The sequence below is a fragment of the Carassius carassius genome, chromosome 44, assembly GCF_963082965.1.
Source record: "Carassius carassius chromosome 44, fCarCar2.1, whole genome shotgun sequence".
Classification (NCBI taxonomy): Eukaryota; Metazoa; Chordata; class Actinopteri; order Cypriniformes; family Cyprinidae; genus Carassius; species Carassius carassius.
In genome coordinates, this window is record NC_081798.1 from 25864403 (window position 1) to 25878796 (window position 14394).

Here is a 14394-nt window from a genome sequence, read left to right on the forward strand (position 1 = left end):
TTGATGCAGACCAGCCTCACATCAGCATCACCTTGAGGTTCCTCGCTGCTAGAGACAGAAGAACTTGTGAAGATGATGCTAAACACTAAACAATCCTGCTGTTAGCCACCTGAGCTCATGGACTTGAAATGATTTATTATGGGAGAGCAAGCAGTACTTGCAGTATAGGACAGAAAAAATGTCCTGGACTCCTCAGACTTCACTGCACTAAAGCATCTGTGATATAGATCACTATTACTGCAGATTAGTGATCCGATAAAAAAACCTCTAAAAGACCATATTAAAGTTGAGAGTGTATCGTCCTGTAGTATTTGTGCACCAAACGAAATAATGATTCCTCAAATCATGTGTCTTGTTCAGGATGTGTGCGTTGTTACTTTACTACTTGATCCAGAACACCCTAGCAATTAGGGTTGGGAACCGAAAATTGGTTCAAATTCCAGAATCGGTTACTTAAGTTCAGCAATTGGATACTTGTTGTAAAAAAATTAAATTTAGATTCCTCCTATCGATTTCTGTGTGCGCATATTTTTCCTTTTCTTTTTTTTCATCTGTGAGGACCCGACCTAACGATCTGCCAGGACCTTGCTCATTAATATAAGTGCTCCAATGTTTGGGTACACTCTGACAAACACCTCGAGTATACCCTAGCAACTGCAAAACACTGACAAGCACCTCGAGTATACCCTAGCAACTGCAAAACACTGACAAACACCTCGAGTATACCTTAGCAACTGCAAAACACTGACAAACACCTTGAGTATACCTTAGCAACTGCAAAACACTGACAAACACCTCGAGTATACCCTAGCAACTGCAAAACACTGACAAACACCTTGAGTATACACTAGCAACTGCAAAACACTGACAAACACCTCAAGTATACCCTAGCAACTGCAAAACACTGACAAACACCTCGAGTATACCTTAGCAACTGCAAAACACTGACAAACACCTCGAGTATACCTTAGCAACTGCAAAACACTGACAAACACCTCAAGTATACCTTAGCAACTGCAAAACACTGACAATAACATCGAGTATACCCTAGCAACTGCAAAACACTGACAAACACCTCGAGTATACCCTAGCAACTGCAAAACACTCTGACAAACACCTCAAGTGTACCCTAGCAACTGCAAAACACTCTGACAAACACACCGAGTGTAACCTAGCAACTGCAAAACACTGACAAACACCTCGAGTATACCCTAGCAACTTCACAGCAACACTCTGACAAACACCTAGAGTATACCCTAGCAACTTCACAGCAACACTGACAAACACCTCGAGTGTACCCTAGCAACTTCACAGCAACTCTGACAAACACCTCGAGTGTACCCTAGCAACTTCACAGCAACACACTGAAAAACACCTCGAGTGTACCCTAGCAACTTCACAGCAACTCTGACAAACACCTCGAGTGTACCCTAGCAACTTCACAGCAACACACTGAAAAACACCTCGAGTATACCCTAGCAACTTCACAGCAACTCTGACAAACACCTCGAGTGTACCCTAGCAACTTCACAGCAACACTGACAAACACCTTGAGTATACCCTAGCAACTTCACAGCAACTCTGACAAACACCTCGAGTGTACCCTAGCAACTTCAGAGCAACTCTGACAAACACCTCGAGTATACCCTAGCAACTTAGCAGCAACACTCTGACAAACACCTCGAGTGTACCCTAGCAACTTCACAGCAACTCTGACAAACACCTCGAGTATACCCTAGCAACTTCACAGCAACACTCTGACAAACACCTCGAGTATACCCTAGCAACTTCACAGCAACACTCTGACAAACATCTCGAGTATACCCTAGCAACTTCACAGCAACACTCTGACAAACACCTTGAGAGTACCCTAGCAACTTCACAGCAACACTCTGACAAACACCTCGAGTGTACCCTAGCAACTGCACAGCAACACTGACAAACACCTCGAGTGTACCCTAGCAACTGCACAGCAACACTGACAAAAACCTCGAGTCTACCCTAGCAACTGCACAGCAACACTGACAAAAACCTTGAGTATACCCTAGCAACTTCACAGCAACACTGACAAACACCTCGAGTGTACCCTAGCAACTTCACAGCAACACTGACAAACACCCAAACACCTCGATTGTACCCTAGCAACTTCACAGCAACACTGACAAACACCTTGAGTATACCCTAGCAACTTCACAGCAACACTCACAAACACCTCGAGTATACCCTAGCAACTGCACAGCAACACTCTGACAAACACCTAAAGTATACCCAAGCAACTTCACAGCAACACTCTGACAAACACCTTGAGTATACCCTAGCAACTTCACAGCAACACTCTGACAAACACCTCGAGTATACCCTAGCAACTTCACAGCAACACTCTGACAAACACCTCGAGTATACCCTAGCAACTTCACAGCAACACTCTGACAAACACCTCGAGTATACCCTAGCAACTTCACAGCAACACTGACAAACACCTCGAGTATACCCTAGCAACTTCACAGAAACACTCTGACAAACCCCTCGAGTGTACCCTAGCAACTGCACAGCAACACCGACAAAAACCTCGAGTGTACCCTAGCAACTGCACAGCAACACTGACAAACACCTCGAGTGTACCCTAGCAACTGCAAAACACTGACAGGCACCTCGAGTGTACCCTAGCAACTGCAAAACACTGACAAACACCTCGAGTATACCCTAGCAACTGCAAAACACTGACAAACACCTCGAGTATACCCTAGCAACTGCAAAACACTGACAAAAACCTCGAGTATACCCTAGCAACTGCAAAACACTCTCACAAACACATCAAGTATACCCTAGCAACTGCAAAACACTCTGACAAACACACCGAGTGTACCCTAGCAACTGCAAAACACTGACAAACACCTCGAGTGTACCCTAGCAACTTCACAGCAACACTGACAAACACCTTGAGTGTACCCTAGCAACTTCACAGCAACTCTGACAAACACCTCGAGTGTACCCTAGCAACTTCACAGCAACACACTGAAAAACACCTCGAGTGTACCCTAGCAACTTCACAGCAACTCTGACAAACACCTCGAGTGTACCCTAGCAACTTCACAGCAACACTCTGACAAACACCTCGAGTATACCCTAGCAACTTCACAGCAACACTCTGACAAACACCTCGAGTATACCCTAGCAACTTCACAGCAACACTCTGACAAACACCTCGAGTATACCCTAGCAACTTCACAGCAACACTGACAAACACCTCGAGTATACCCTAGCAACTTCACAGAAACACTCTGACAAACCCCTCGAGTGTACCCTAGCAACTGCACAGCAACACCGACAAAAACCTCGAGTGTACCCTAGCAACTGCACAGCAACACTGACAAACACCTTGAGTGTACCCTAGCAACTGCAAAACACTGACAAACACCTCGAGTGTACCCTAGCAACTGCAAAACACTGACAAACACCTCGAGTATACCCTAGCAACTGCAAAACACTGACAAACACCTCGAGTATACCCTAGCAACTGCAAAACACTGACAAAAACCTCGAGTATACCCTAGCAACTGCAAAACACTCTCACAAACACATCAAGTATACTCTAGCAACTGAAAAACACTCTGACAAACACACCGAGTGTACCCTAGCAACTGCAAAACACTGACAAACACCTCGAGTGTACCCTAGCAACTTCACAGCAACACTGACAAACACCTCGAGTGTACCCTAGCAACTTCACAGCAACTCTGACAAACACCTCGAGTGTACCCTAGCAACTTCACAGCAACACACTGAAAAACACCTCGAGTGTACCCTAGCAACTTCACAGCAACTCTGACAAACACCTCGAGTGTACCCTAGCAACTTCACAGCAACACTGACAAACACCCTGAGTATACCCTAGCAACTTCACAGCAACTCTGACAAACACCTCGAGTGTACCCTAGCAACTTCAGAGCAACTCTGACAAACACCTCGAGTATACCCTAGCAACTTCACAGCAACTCTGACAAACACCTCAAGTATACCCTAGCAACTTCACAGCAACACTCTGACAAACACCTCGAGTATACCCTAGCAACTTCACAGCAACACTCTGACAAACATCTCGAGTATACCCTAGCAACTTCACACCAACACTCTGACAAACACCTTGAGAGTACCCTAGCAACTTCACAGCAACACTCTGACAAACACCTCGAGTGTACCCTAGCAACTGCACAGCAACACTGACAAACACCTCGAGTGTACCCTAGCAACTGCACAGCAACACTTACAAAAACCTCGAGTCTACCCTAGCAACTGCACAGCAACACTGACAAAAACCTCGAGTGTACCCTAGCAACTTCACAGCAACACTGACAAACACCTCGAGTGTACCCTAGCAACTTCACAGCAACACTGACAAACACCCAAACACCTCGATTGTACCCTAGCAACTTCACAGCAACACTGACAAACACCTCGAGTATACCCTAGCAACTTCACAGCAACACTGACAAACACCTCAGTGTACCCTAGCAACTGCACAGCAACACTCTGACAAATACCTAGAGTATACCCTAGCAACTTCACAGCAACACTCTGACAAACACCTTGAGTATACCCTAGCAACTTCACAGCAACACTCTGACAAACACCTCGAGTGTACCCTAGCAACTGCACAGCAACACTGACAAACACCTCGAGTGTACCCTAGCAACTGCAAAACACTGACAAGCACCTCGAGTGTACCCTAGCAACTGCAAAACACTGACAAACACCTCGAGTATACCCTAGCAACTGCAAAACACTGACAAACACCTCGAGTATACCCTAGCAACTGCAAAACACTGACAAAAACCTCGAGTATACCCTAGCAACTGCAAAACACTCTCACAAACACATCAAGTATACCCTAGCAACTGCAAAACACTCTGACAAACACATCAAGTATACCCTAGCAACTGCAAAACACTGACAAAAACCTCGAGTATACCCTAGCAACTGCAAAACACTCTCACAAACACATCAAGTATACCCTAGCAACTGCAAAACACTCTGACAAACACACCGAGTGTACCCTAGCAACTGCAAAACACTGACAAACACCTTGAGTGTACCCTAGCAACTTCACAGCAACACTGACAAACACCTCGAGTGTACCCTAGCAACTTCACAGCAACACTGACAAACACCTCGAGTGTACCCTAGCAACTTCACAGCAACTCTGACAAACACCTAGAGTATACCCTAGCAACTTCACAGCAACACTGACAAACACCTCGAGTATACCCTAGCAACTGCACAGCAACACTGACAAACACCTCGAGTGTACCTTAGCAACTTCACAGCAACACTCTGACAAACACCTCGAGTGTACCCTAGCAACTTCACAGCAACACTCTGACAAACACCTCGAGTGTACCCTAGCAACTGCACAGCAACACTCTGACAAACACCTCGAGTGTACCCTAGCAACTGCACAGCAACACTCTGACAAACACCTCGAGTGTACCCTAGCAACTGCACAGCAACACTGACAATCACCTCGAGTGTACCCTAGCAACTGCACAGCAACACTGTCAAACACATTGAGTAATCTAGCAACTGCAAAACACTGACAAACACCTCGATTGTACTTTAGCAGTCTCTCCTCTCTGGTTGTTTTGAGCAGGATGTTTGACTCTCCTGTGTGTCGTTGTGTGGAGGTTCATTCCCCTGATGTTCTGTAATTGAGACACAGGAACACACTGATGCTCTGCTGTTCTCAGAAACACAATCCCAGTGTGATTGATTGTTGTGACTTTTCTTTGTTTGCAGGATGATTACCGCGTCTGTATGGACTATAAGATCATCCAGAGAGACGCGGCTCCCATCTGCCCCGTGGACTCCTCCGGCGTCTTCACTGCAGAGGTCACTCACTTCGCCGGTCAGTACGTGAAGGTACGGATGCTGCTGTCTGCTGTCCACCTCATCAGCGACTCAAGCGCACACCACACTCACACTTACAGAGTAGGGCTGCAGGATACTGGAAAACACTAACAGTTTAATATTTAGGGCCAGATTTACCAAACAGGGTAAATTAGCGCCAGAGCACAATTCCAAAAAAGCATAGATGGGAGGGAAAATTCTGCGGGATTTACTAACAATGTGCACATTAAAGAACACCGAAGCAGCAGATCATTTCTATAATGATTCAGAGCACATAGACATTCTTAGACATAGACATTCTTTAAGACATTCTTTTTTTGGGGGGGTTTAAATTTTGACATGGCACGAAATGAAACATCGGTTGCTTTACCTGTCAGTCATATGGTCACTTGGGTGGGTCTTAGCCTCTTGGCTACGCGAGACTGAAGCCTTACCTTAAATAAAGTTTAGACATAATTGTAGACTAGTGAACAGTCAGTAATAAAATAAAAACAGTTCAATAAAAAAATAAATATTAATATTGTGTTTTTGCTCTTTTGCCAACTAAAATAGTTCAAACAAAGCCACAGCAAAACAGGTGCATGTCTCAAAGCAACACACAGCGTTACTAAATGAATCTTCATTTTTGAATTATGAATTATGAAGACAGTCACTTGCTGTTTTTCCTTAGCTCAGTTTTCTGCACAACACTCACTCTTTTCACAATGCAATTAACAAGCTTTTTTGTTGTTGTTAAAAAGCTAGTTCACTCAAAAATGTAACCGAAAACAAAAGTTGCAGTGTGCATGTGGGAATCCGTGTGTGCATGTATGTGTGTGTTTGTCTGTGCATGTGTGTGTGTGTGTGTGTGTCCAGCACTCACAGCAGTAGTTGAACCCCACACAAATGAAGATGTACTTTAAGGGAACTTGTCTCCAGTGTGGAGGTGTGATGTGTGACAGAGGGACTATGGGAGTGCTGATGTCAGCGCTTTTGCTCAGTGCCAGAGAAACTCTGCTCTGTTTCCTGAGAATAGCTTTTATCATAGTTCTGCTCTGTCACTTTATATTTTGGCACTCATAGTCAGGTTCTCTTTGCCTAAGCGCTCATTAGTGCTCTCGCAGCGCTCACGCGGTCCACCCGTGTCTTTGAAATAGAGTCGGCAGAGACGGACTCCCTGACAGTTTCATGCATGTACTTTGGAAATATTGAATCAGGGTGTAAATAACCGGTGGGTTTGCTAATTAACATTTGAACCCCATCAGTTTGGGGGGCTGAAAAACTAAGTAGGCAATGCAGAACAGTAGCTCACCCAAAATTCTGTCTTCATTTACTTTCTCGTGTCAACCCAAACTAGGCCTGTCAACAGGGCCACTGACACAATAAAAAATAATTTACTAAGACGACATTGTTTCACCTGGAGGAAAAGATCAGTGAACAGCACATAAGGGAGCAACAAATAAATCTAAACCTGAAACACTCTGTTTTACGGTTTATTCCAAAACACAAACCTTGATGTTAATAGAAGTCTGCTTTGTTTTCTAGTGCATAACATTCACATTTTTAAAGTTCTACTTCTAATTTTACATTTACCTTTAAATTTACGTTTTTATCCAAAGCAAATTACAAATTAGTAATTTTCACACCTTTATTTCTTTTGTATTTTGAAAAACATATTCTGTACATTTTGTCAATATATGAAAAAGATTGAATAAATTCAACACCAGAATTTAAGATGCCGGAGGAAGAGTCACCGATCTTGATTCTGATACCGCAGCAAATGCTAGTAGCATCTCTAATATAACATTGAAGACAAGTAAACAGTCCGTAATGAATTAAGAACTAATTAGCAAATTAAGTAAAACTGCATGGTCACACTCATATAAATTATTTTTTTCTTGGTCAGAAGTGATGAGACTTTCAAGAGAGATAATTTTTGTATTTGTGTGAAAATGAAAAGCCTTTTAGAATACAGCTTTTGATTAAATGAAGCTGTTGTTCAGCAGTCACTAGCTAGTGTGAGCAGTGAATAAGGTTAATGCTAGTTGCTGATCCAGTGAAAAGGTGTGCTAGCAGGGTTAAATAGTGAAGCCTGATGGATACAGCTTCAATCGCAATTTGTATGAAGATACACAGACTTACAATTGGCAAATAACTACAATTGCATTTTCTTAAATGGCCTACTTAAGCTATTTTCTAACATAACTAATAGATCTTGAAAAAGGTTCTCATGGGACTTACTGCTAGTTGGATGAAGAGCGTCACTTGTGATAATAAATGCAAGTTGACTCTTGTAAACACTGCTGCAGTTTCATGTAGAGCCTTGCAGGTTAAAGTCTTCTCCCAGAGGAATATGGATACCCTTCATAAGGCCTCACAGGTTAAGAAAAGGTTCCTAAAATCGATGATGAATGAGACAGGAAGCCAATTCAGCCTTGCTTCTGCTACAAGGACACGCTGGACACGTTTCCATTAAAGTGAATTAATATGACTTTTGTTGAAAGTCAGTCAATGAAAAGTGCAGGGATGTGACCGGCCCCAAAGAGACCAAACGCTTCATACATTAGTAAAGCTACAGAGCTGCAGATGAAGCTGTAAAGCCAGGCCTGTGTATGCAGCGGGGCTCGACGCCAGCTCTGCAGACACACACATGCTTTATTCTATAACACTCACACACTGTCTGCTTGTATTCGCTGCACGCTCTGAGACTTTGTTCTGTCTGTCCTCAATGCTTTCAGGATGCAGATAAAAACATAATCAAGTTTCTGAAGGAGAACGGGCGTCTGGTGAGCTCCAGCTCGTTCAAGCACAGCTACCCTTTCTGCTGGAGGTGAGTGCAGACACACTTTCATTTACTTACACACTCACCACTGCTCTGACAATATTTGCTGGTGAAATACGGTCATTCTAATTTAAACTGAGCACATTTTTCAAAAGTAAACCTGGCATTGCATATAGGGATATTGTTGGCTCTTTGACAAATTGCTTAAGCTTCGGTTTGCTAAGTAATTTTGGAGAAAAGCATCAGCTGAAATTAATGCTTAAATGTAATTGAAATCCGAAAATTTAATTTCAAATTACACACCTTTACTCTGATCACTCTGAGACAGCTGAACGAACAGATGAACTAAAAACTATGTACTGTTCTCCTTTTTTAATAAAATCACATAATAAGAGCTGCCACTTTATTGTGTTAGTGAGTTCATTATAATTATCGTTTGGTGAAAAAAAAAAGAAGAATTGTTATTGTTTAAACAATTTTTTTTTAATGCATTTTACGAATTGTGAATCTACTGGAATACCATGAACTGAAAAAAAAAACACTTTTCATTTACAGGGATTGGACAAAGTAATGTGAACACCCATTATTATTGTTATAATAGGGGTAAAAATATAATTCCTGTTGGCTACAGTGAAACAACATACTTTGCGAATGTCTTTTATTGATCTTTTAATTGTCTTTTTCTAGGTTGTATATCAGTGCAGTATTGTTAGACTTGTTAGACTTCCAAAAATGGCAAATCTTGGTCTGTTTATCAGCAGGAGCAACTGGGTTTGCAATTATGACTTCATCAGGACTCATCGGCGAAAAAGCATAGCGAGCAAAAACTGAAAGTGATTGATGAGGAACGTTGAACACTAACAAGATTTCACATAACGCAGATCCACTGTACAACGTGACTGCAATTTTCCATGTTCACCCGTTTCAACAAAAACTGGCCACAGAGAGCTTGACAGCCAACATCTCTGAAGTGGCTGGTAAATGTTCTTGTAGATGACAAGTTGGAAGCTGTAATAAACACTAATGGTGGTAAAACACCATGATAAAGAAATCTTATGTATTTCCAGGGTGTTCACATTATTTTTTCCAGCCCCTGTCTATCAAGAATACAGAGAACAGGACTATTGCCAAAGGTCACATTGAGTTTTCCTTTATCAACCAACCCAGAAGGCTTTTTAAAAGTGGGGCGCTCACATCTCTGTGACCTCTGCTGGACGGGGCAGAGTTCAGTCGATACGGTGGCCTGTAGAGGGGGGGTCACGGGGCAGGAACATTAGCATACAGTGCTCAATATCTAGCCTGCTGTTTCATCACTTCACACGAGCGCGAGTGAGCCGGCAGAGACCTCCAGCCTCATTAACCCCTCTGACGAACAGAAACTCATGTAGCGGTTACGCCATCAATAAATCACTCTCCTGAGCTCTGGCCATGCCGGCTCTGCTGGGGACCAACATTATGGATATTGAAGGGGTTTGTCAGTGTAAAGTCGCAGGAGATACTGATGGTCGATCAGCAGTGGTTGAGAATGCTAATGCTGGGGCTTACAGAGGTCAGACATGCTCCTCATCTCTAATCATAGACCACAAACCAGCAGAGAGAGCTGGACTGGTTCACTTCTAACTTTAGTCAAAGTCGACCAACAAAAGATGCTTTCATCTGGTTCTCATTGGTTATCTGGTCTGTGTAATACAACCCCGGGTTGGACTTGAGGGAAAAGACAAATAATCAATTAAAAGCTGTTCATTGCATTAGTGGATAGACAAAAATCTTTATTTTATTTTATGAAAATTTATTTTGAAGGTACCATGTAGAATTTTAACATTTAAATGTTTCCATTTCATGCATTGTACCAAATTTAGCCAATGGCTAGTTTTCATCCGCGGTCCCTTTGCAGGTAATCATAAAAACCAAACAACAAACACACATTTTATTTGGGTAATCACTTTTAGGTGCTAGTAGAAAGTTGAGATGCATTAATCTTGTACTTGGATTTGGTGTTGATGCTGGTAGTGAAGTATGTGAACCGATTGGCTAGCGGTCAGACACGATTAATCCAAACAAACTGTGTGCTAGTCATGGTCATTACTGGACAGCGCCCAAAATATCAACAAATGCAAGAGAAGGTCACAAGCAATTATTGTTTACTAATGATTAAATGTTTTTTCCTCCATTAATTTTTTTTCCCATAGGCATTTAGGTAATGAATCAAATTACAAACTGCCATTAGAAACAAACAAAATTATGCAAATAGAAAAAAAAGTACTTAAAGACACTGAAAACACTGAAGCATTGCGAGTGAATTGAATCAGCGACCAGTTGTTTCATTTGCATAGTCATTAATTTCTTATATTGAATACAATAGTGTTTATTTAGCATTTTGGAAGATATTCAAAGAGCTCAAACAGTTTATCATACAAGTGCCATCCTGCATTCATAAAACAGTATTTACAGATTAATGATTTTACTTTTAAAATGATTAATCATGGGGGTTCTCTTACGAGAGCTCTCTCGTACTGCGTCTTAGCTAAGACGCTACGGGAAAAGTCTCTTTTCACGAAATACTGAAGCAAAAAACTATCCTTAATTTTGTATTTTTGTAAAGCGCATTTGCAGCAGTACACAGCCATAGGCGAGACGGCTCGTTCGCTCATTGGCTTGTTCTGCGGCAACTGCACAGCCTATCGAGCGCGGGCTGATGCAACATCAGACCAATAAGGGCGCTTCGCGCCCTTCTTGCCACTTCCCGCCGAAACGGGTGTGGCCCAACCTATAAAAGGAGCTCGAAAAGGCTGACTCACCTGATTTTTCATCTCTTCAGCGAAGCTCACGCATCGCTGGATCACGGAGGAAGCAAGCGCCGTCTGAGAAAGCACATCAGCAGGACGAGCCATTCTGAAGCTGCTGGCATCGCCGCCTTCCATTGCCGTTCCTGCTGCGCTATCCGGCGCCTATATCCTTTCAATCCTGTTATATACAAGCTGTTCTTTATGTGTGTGTGTGTGTTCGCCCTGCGACACACACTCGTAAAAGAGCTCGCGTCTTTTTTTAAGATGCCTTCCTGCGGCTCGTCAGAGCCCCACTCAGCGAGGGAGACCGGTACGTCATCTGTGTCTCCTGCCTGGGTGAAGATCATGCAGCGCTCGCTCGCTGACGGCGGATGCCCCCACTGCGAGCTGTTGCCATGGTGACTCTGAGGACTCGCCTGGCCTTTTTCTCTGAGCCTGCATTCTCCGCTGCGCTGAGGCGCCGTAAAAGCATCGCTTCCAGCGGATTCCGGAACCGTCTTCAGCTCAACCGAGCTCGCCGGTTCGCCCTGCTTCACCGGCCCCCCCTGCATCGCTTCCCGGTGGGCAGCGCCCGCTGTTTGCCGGCGCGTCGTCCGAGGAAGTCGATCTCAGGGCCGCGTCGGGGGAAGAGGACATGCGCTCTCTGCTAGCTTCGGGCAGTGAGGGCTGGGCGAGCTCCGAGGATCTCGCGCCTTCTGCTCAGAAGCCCAGCAGACGAGCTGACATCGAGAAGGAGCCGGGGCGAATGATCGTGTTGGCCGCGATGAGTCTCGGCTGCGAGTGGTTTGCTCCAGCGCCCCCCCCTCTCGTTCCCGGCTGAATGGTATTTCCCTTTCGGATGAGCGTACTTCTCAAAGCCCGCCTCATTTCTTCCTGAGCTTCACGAAGAGGTGGCGAAGGCTTGGAACGCTCCATATTCAGCACGAACTCGTTCGTCTGTCTCACTAGCATTCTCCACACTGATGATGCTAAAAACAGGAACTACCACTCACTTCCGCCGGTGGAACAGGCGATAGCGACGCACCTTTGTCCGCCCTCTGCTGGACGGCGGCAAAAGCGGTGTTGCCATCTAAAGCCTCCTGTGTGACGCTGCGTCGGCGCTACTAACGATGGCTGCTTCATCGAAGCGCAGGTGTACGAGTTCCGCTGTGGCCGAGCTCTCACCCAAGCGCGCCGCTGTTTCAGTTCCAGGAATTGTGACTGTCTCAGCGTTTTCTGCAATGCGCAAGCCTGCACAGTTGCCCGCTTGCCTGCACACAAAAGCCGTTATCACAACAGCTTCAGCAACGCAGCTCGAGACCCCCGTTCTCGCTCTACTGGCCGTCGCCCCGCGCCGCGGGGACCGCGGCAGAGGATTACGGTGAGGCCGGGAGCCCCGAAGCCATCCTGGGAAAGCCATCTACGCATGCTGCATGACGCTGCGTCGGCACTACACACGATGGCTGCTTCATCGAAGCGCCGGTGTACGAGTTCCGCTGCGGCCGGGCTCTCACCTAAGCGCGCCGCTGTTTCAGTTTCCAGAGATTGTGACTATTTCAGCGTTGTTTGCAATGCGCAAGCCTGTACGGTTGCCCGCTTGCCTGCACACGAAAACCGTTATCACGGCTACCCAGATATTTCCCGAAAAAGGTGTAATTTCTGGTGTCCCGGCCACGGCCGATGGTGCTATAAATGTAGTGACGATGCCCACTGCTCAGTGCCCATCTCCGCATATAAGCACAGCCCTTCACACAGGGCTCGCGCCTATAAAAGCGACTCAAGTCGATCACGCGCACTACATAGTAGACGTGCCCACTCCTCAGTGCCCACAATCACTATGTCACACGCGTCATGTGGTTTCTGTAAAAACGAAACCCGTGCATGCTCGTCCGGCCACGGCCGATGGTGCTATAAATGCAGTGACGATGCCCACTACCCAGTGCCCATCTCCACATATAAGCACAGCCCTGCACACAGGGCTAGCGCACATAAGATCGACACAGATCGGTCGAGCGCGCCGCATAGTAAACGTGCCCACTTCCCAGTGCCCACATACACTGTCACATACGGCGCGGGGCTTCTGTAAAAACGAGGCCCGTGCACGTACATTCTGCACAGGCAGACAGCGAGTTTAAAGTGGTAAAAGTGCACACATGCAGCCCACGGTTACTCGCAGATATATCGAGTCCCACGGGACCCGCTCAGCCTCCCTCCAGTCGGTTAAGCGCCGGAACGGGGTCGAGGAAGAGCGATCTGCCCGCTGTGATCAGCGCGCTCCCCGCCTCAGATGCGCAGCACACTCGAGCGCCGCCGTTGCCCAGTCAACAGAGCGCGTTCCGCATCCAGCCCTTAGCCATTCATGCAAATGCATGGTCAGTGCTTCCAGGGGTTTCGGATTGGGTGCTAGGCATTATAAAGAGAGGCTACACGCTACAGTTTTCTCGACGCCCACCGTGCTTTTCAGCGCGCGTCGAAACTACGGTCAAAACAGAAGTAGCACACATACTTCGGGCCGAAATATCAAAACTGTTGAGCAAAGGGGCTGTAGAGCCTGTGTCTCAAAGCGAGGGGGGGCTGTACAGCAGATACTTTCTGGTGCCCAAGAGAGACGGGGGTCTCCGGCCCATACTGGATCTAAGACAGCTGAACAGGCATTGATGAAACGCAGTTTCAAAATGCTCACGACCAGGAAGCTCCTCGCGCAGATTCGCAGAGTGGACTGGTTCATGTCAATAGATCTGAAGGACGCGTATTTTCAAATACAGATAGCGTCAAACCACAGGCGATATTTGAGATTCGCCTTCGAGGGCCAGGCATACCAGTTTGCAGTCCTGCCATTCGGCTTGTCCGTAGCTCCTCGTACGTTTACGAGGTGCATGGATGCAGCGCTCGCTCCTCTTAGACTCAGAGGCACACGAGTGCTGAATTATTTGGACGACTGGCTGGTTCTGGCCCGATCATGAG

At 45.5% G+C, this 14394-nt stretch overlaps 1 protein-coding gene across 2 annotated transcripts in view; it reads left to right on the forward strand.

The window, feature by feature from the left end:
- iars1 (isoleucyl-tRNA synthetase 1) overlaps window positions 1-14394 on the forward strand; it is a 73358-nt gene that overhangs the window by 13549 nt on the left and 45415 nt on the right. For both annotated transcript variants that reach the window (XM_059538448.1, XM_059538449.1), the window contains 2 exons: window positions 5794-5916; window positions 8622-8713. In XM_059538448.1, the coding sequence (XP_059394431.1) occupies window positions 5794-5916; window positions 8622-8713 (215 nt within the window). The remainder of the gene's footprint in view (window positions 1-5793; window positions 5917-8621; window positions 8714-14394) is intronic.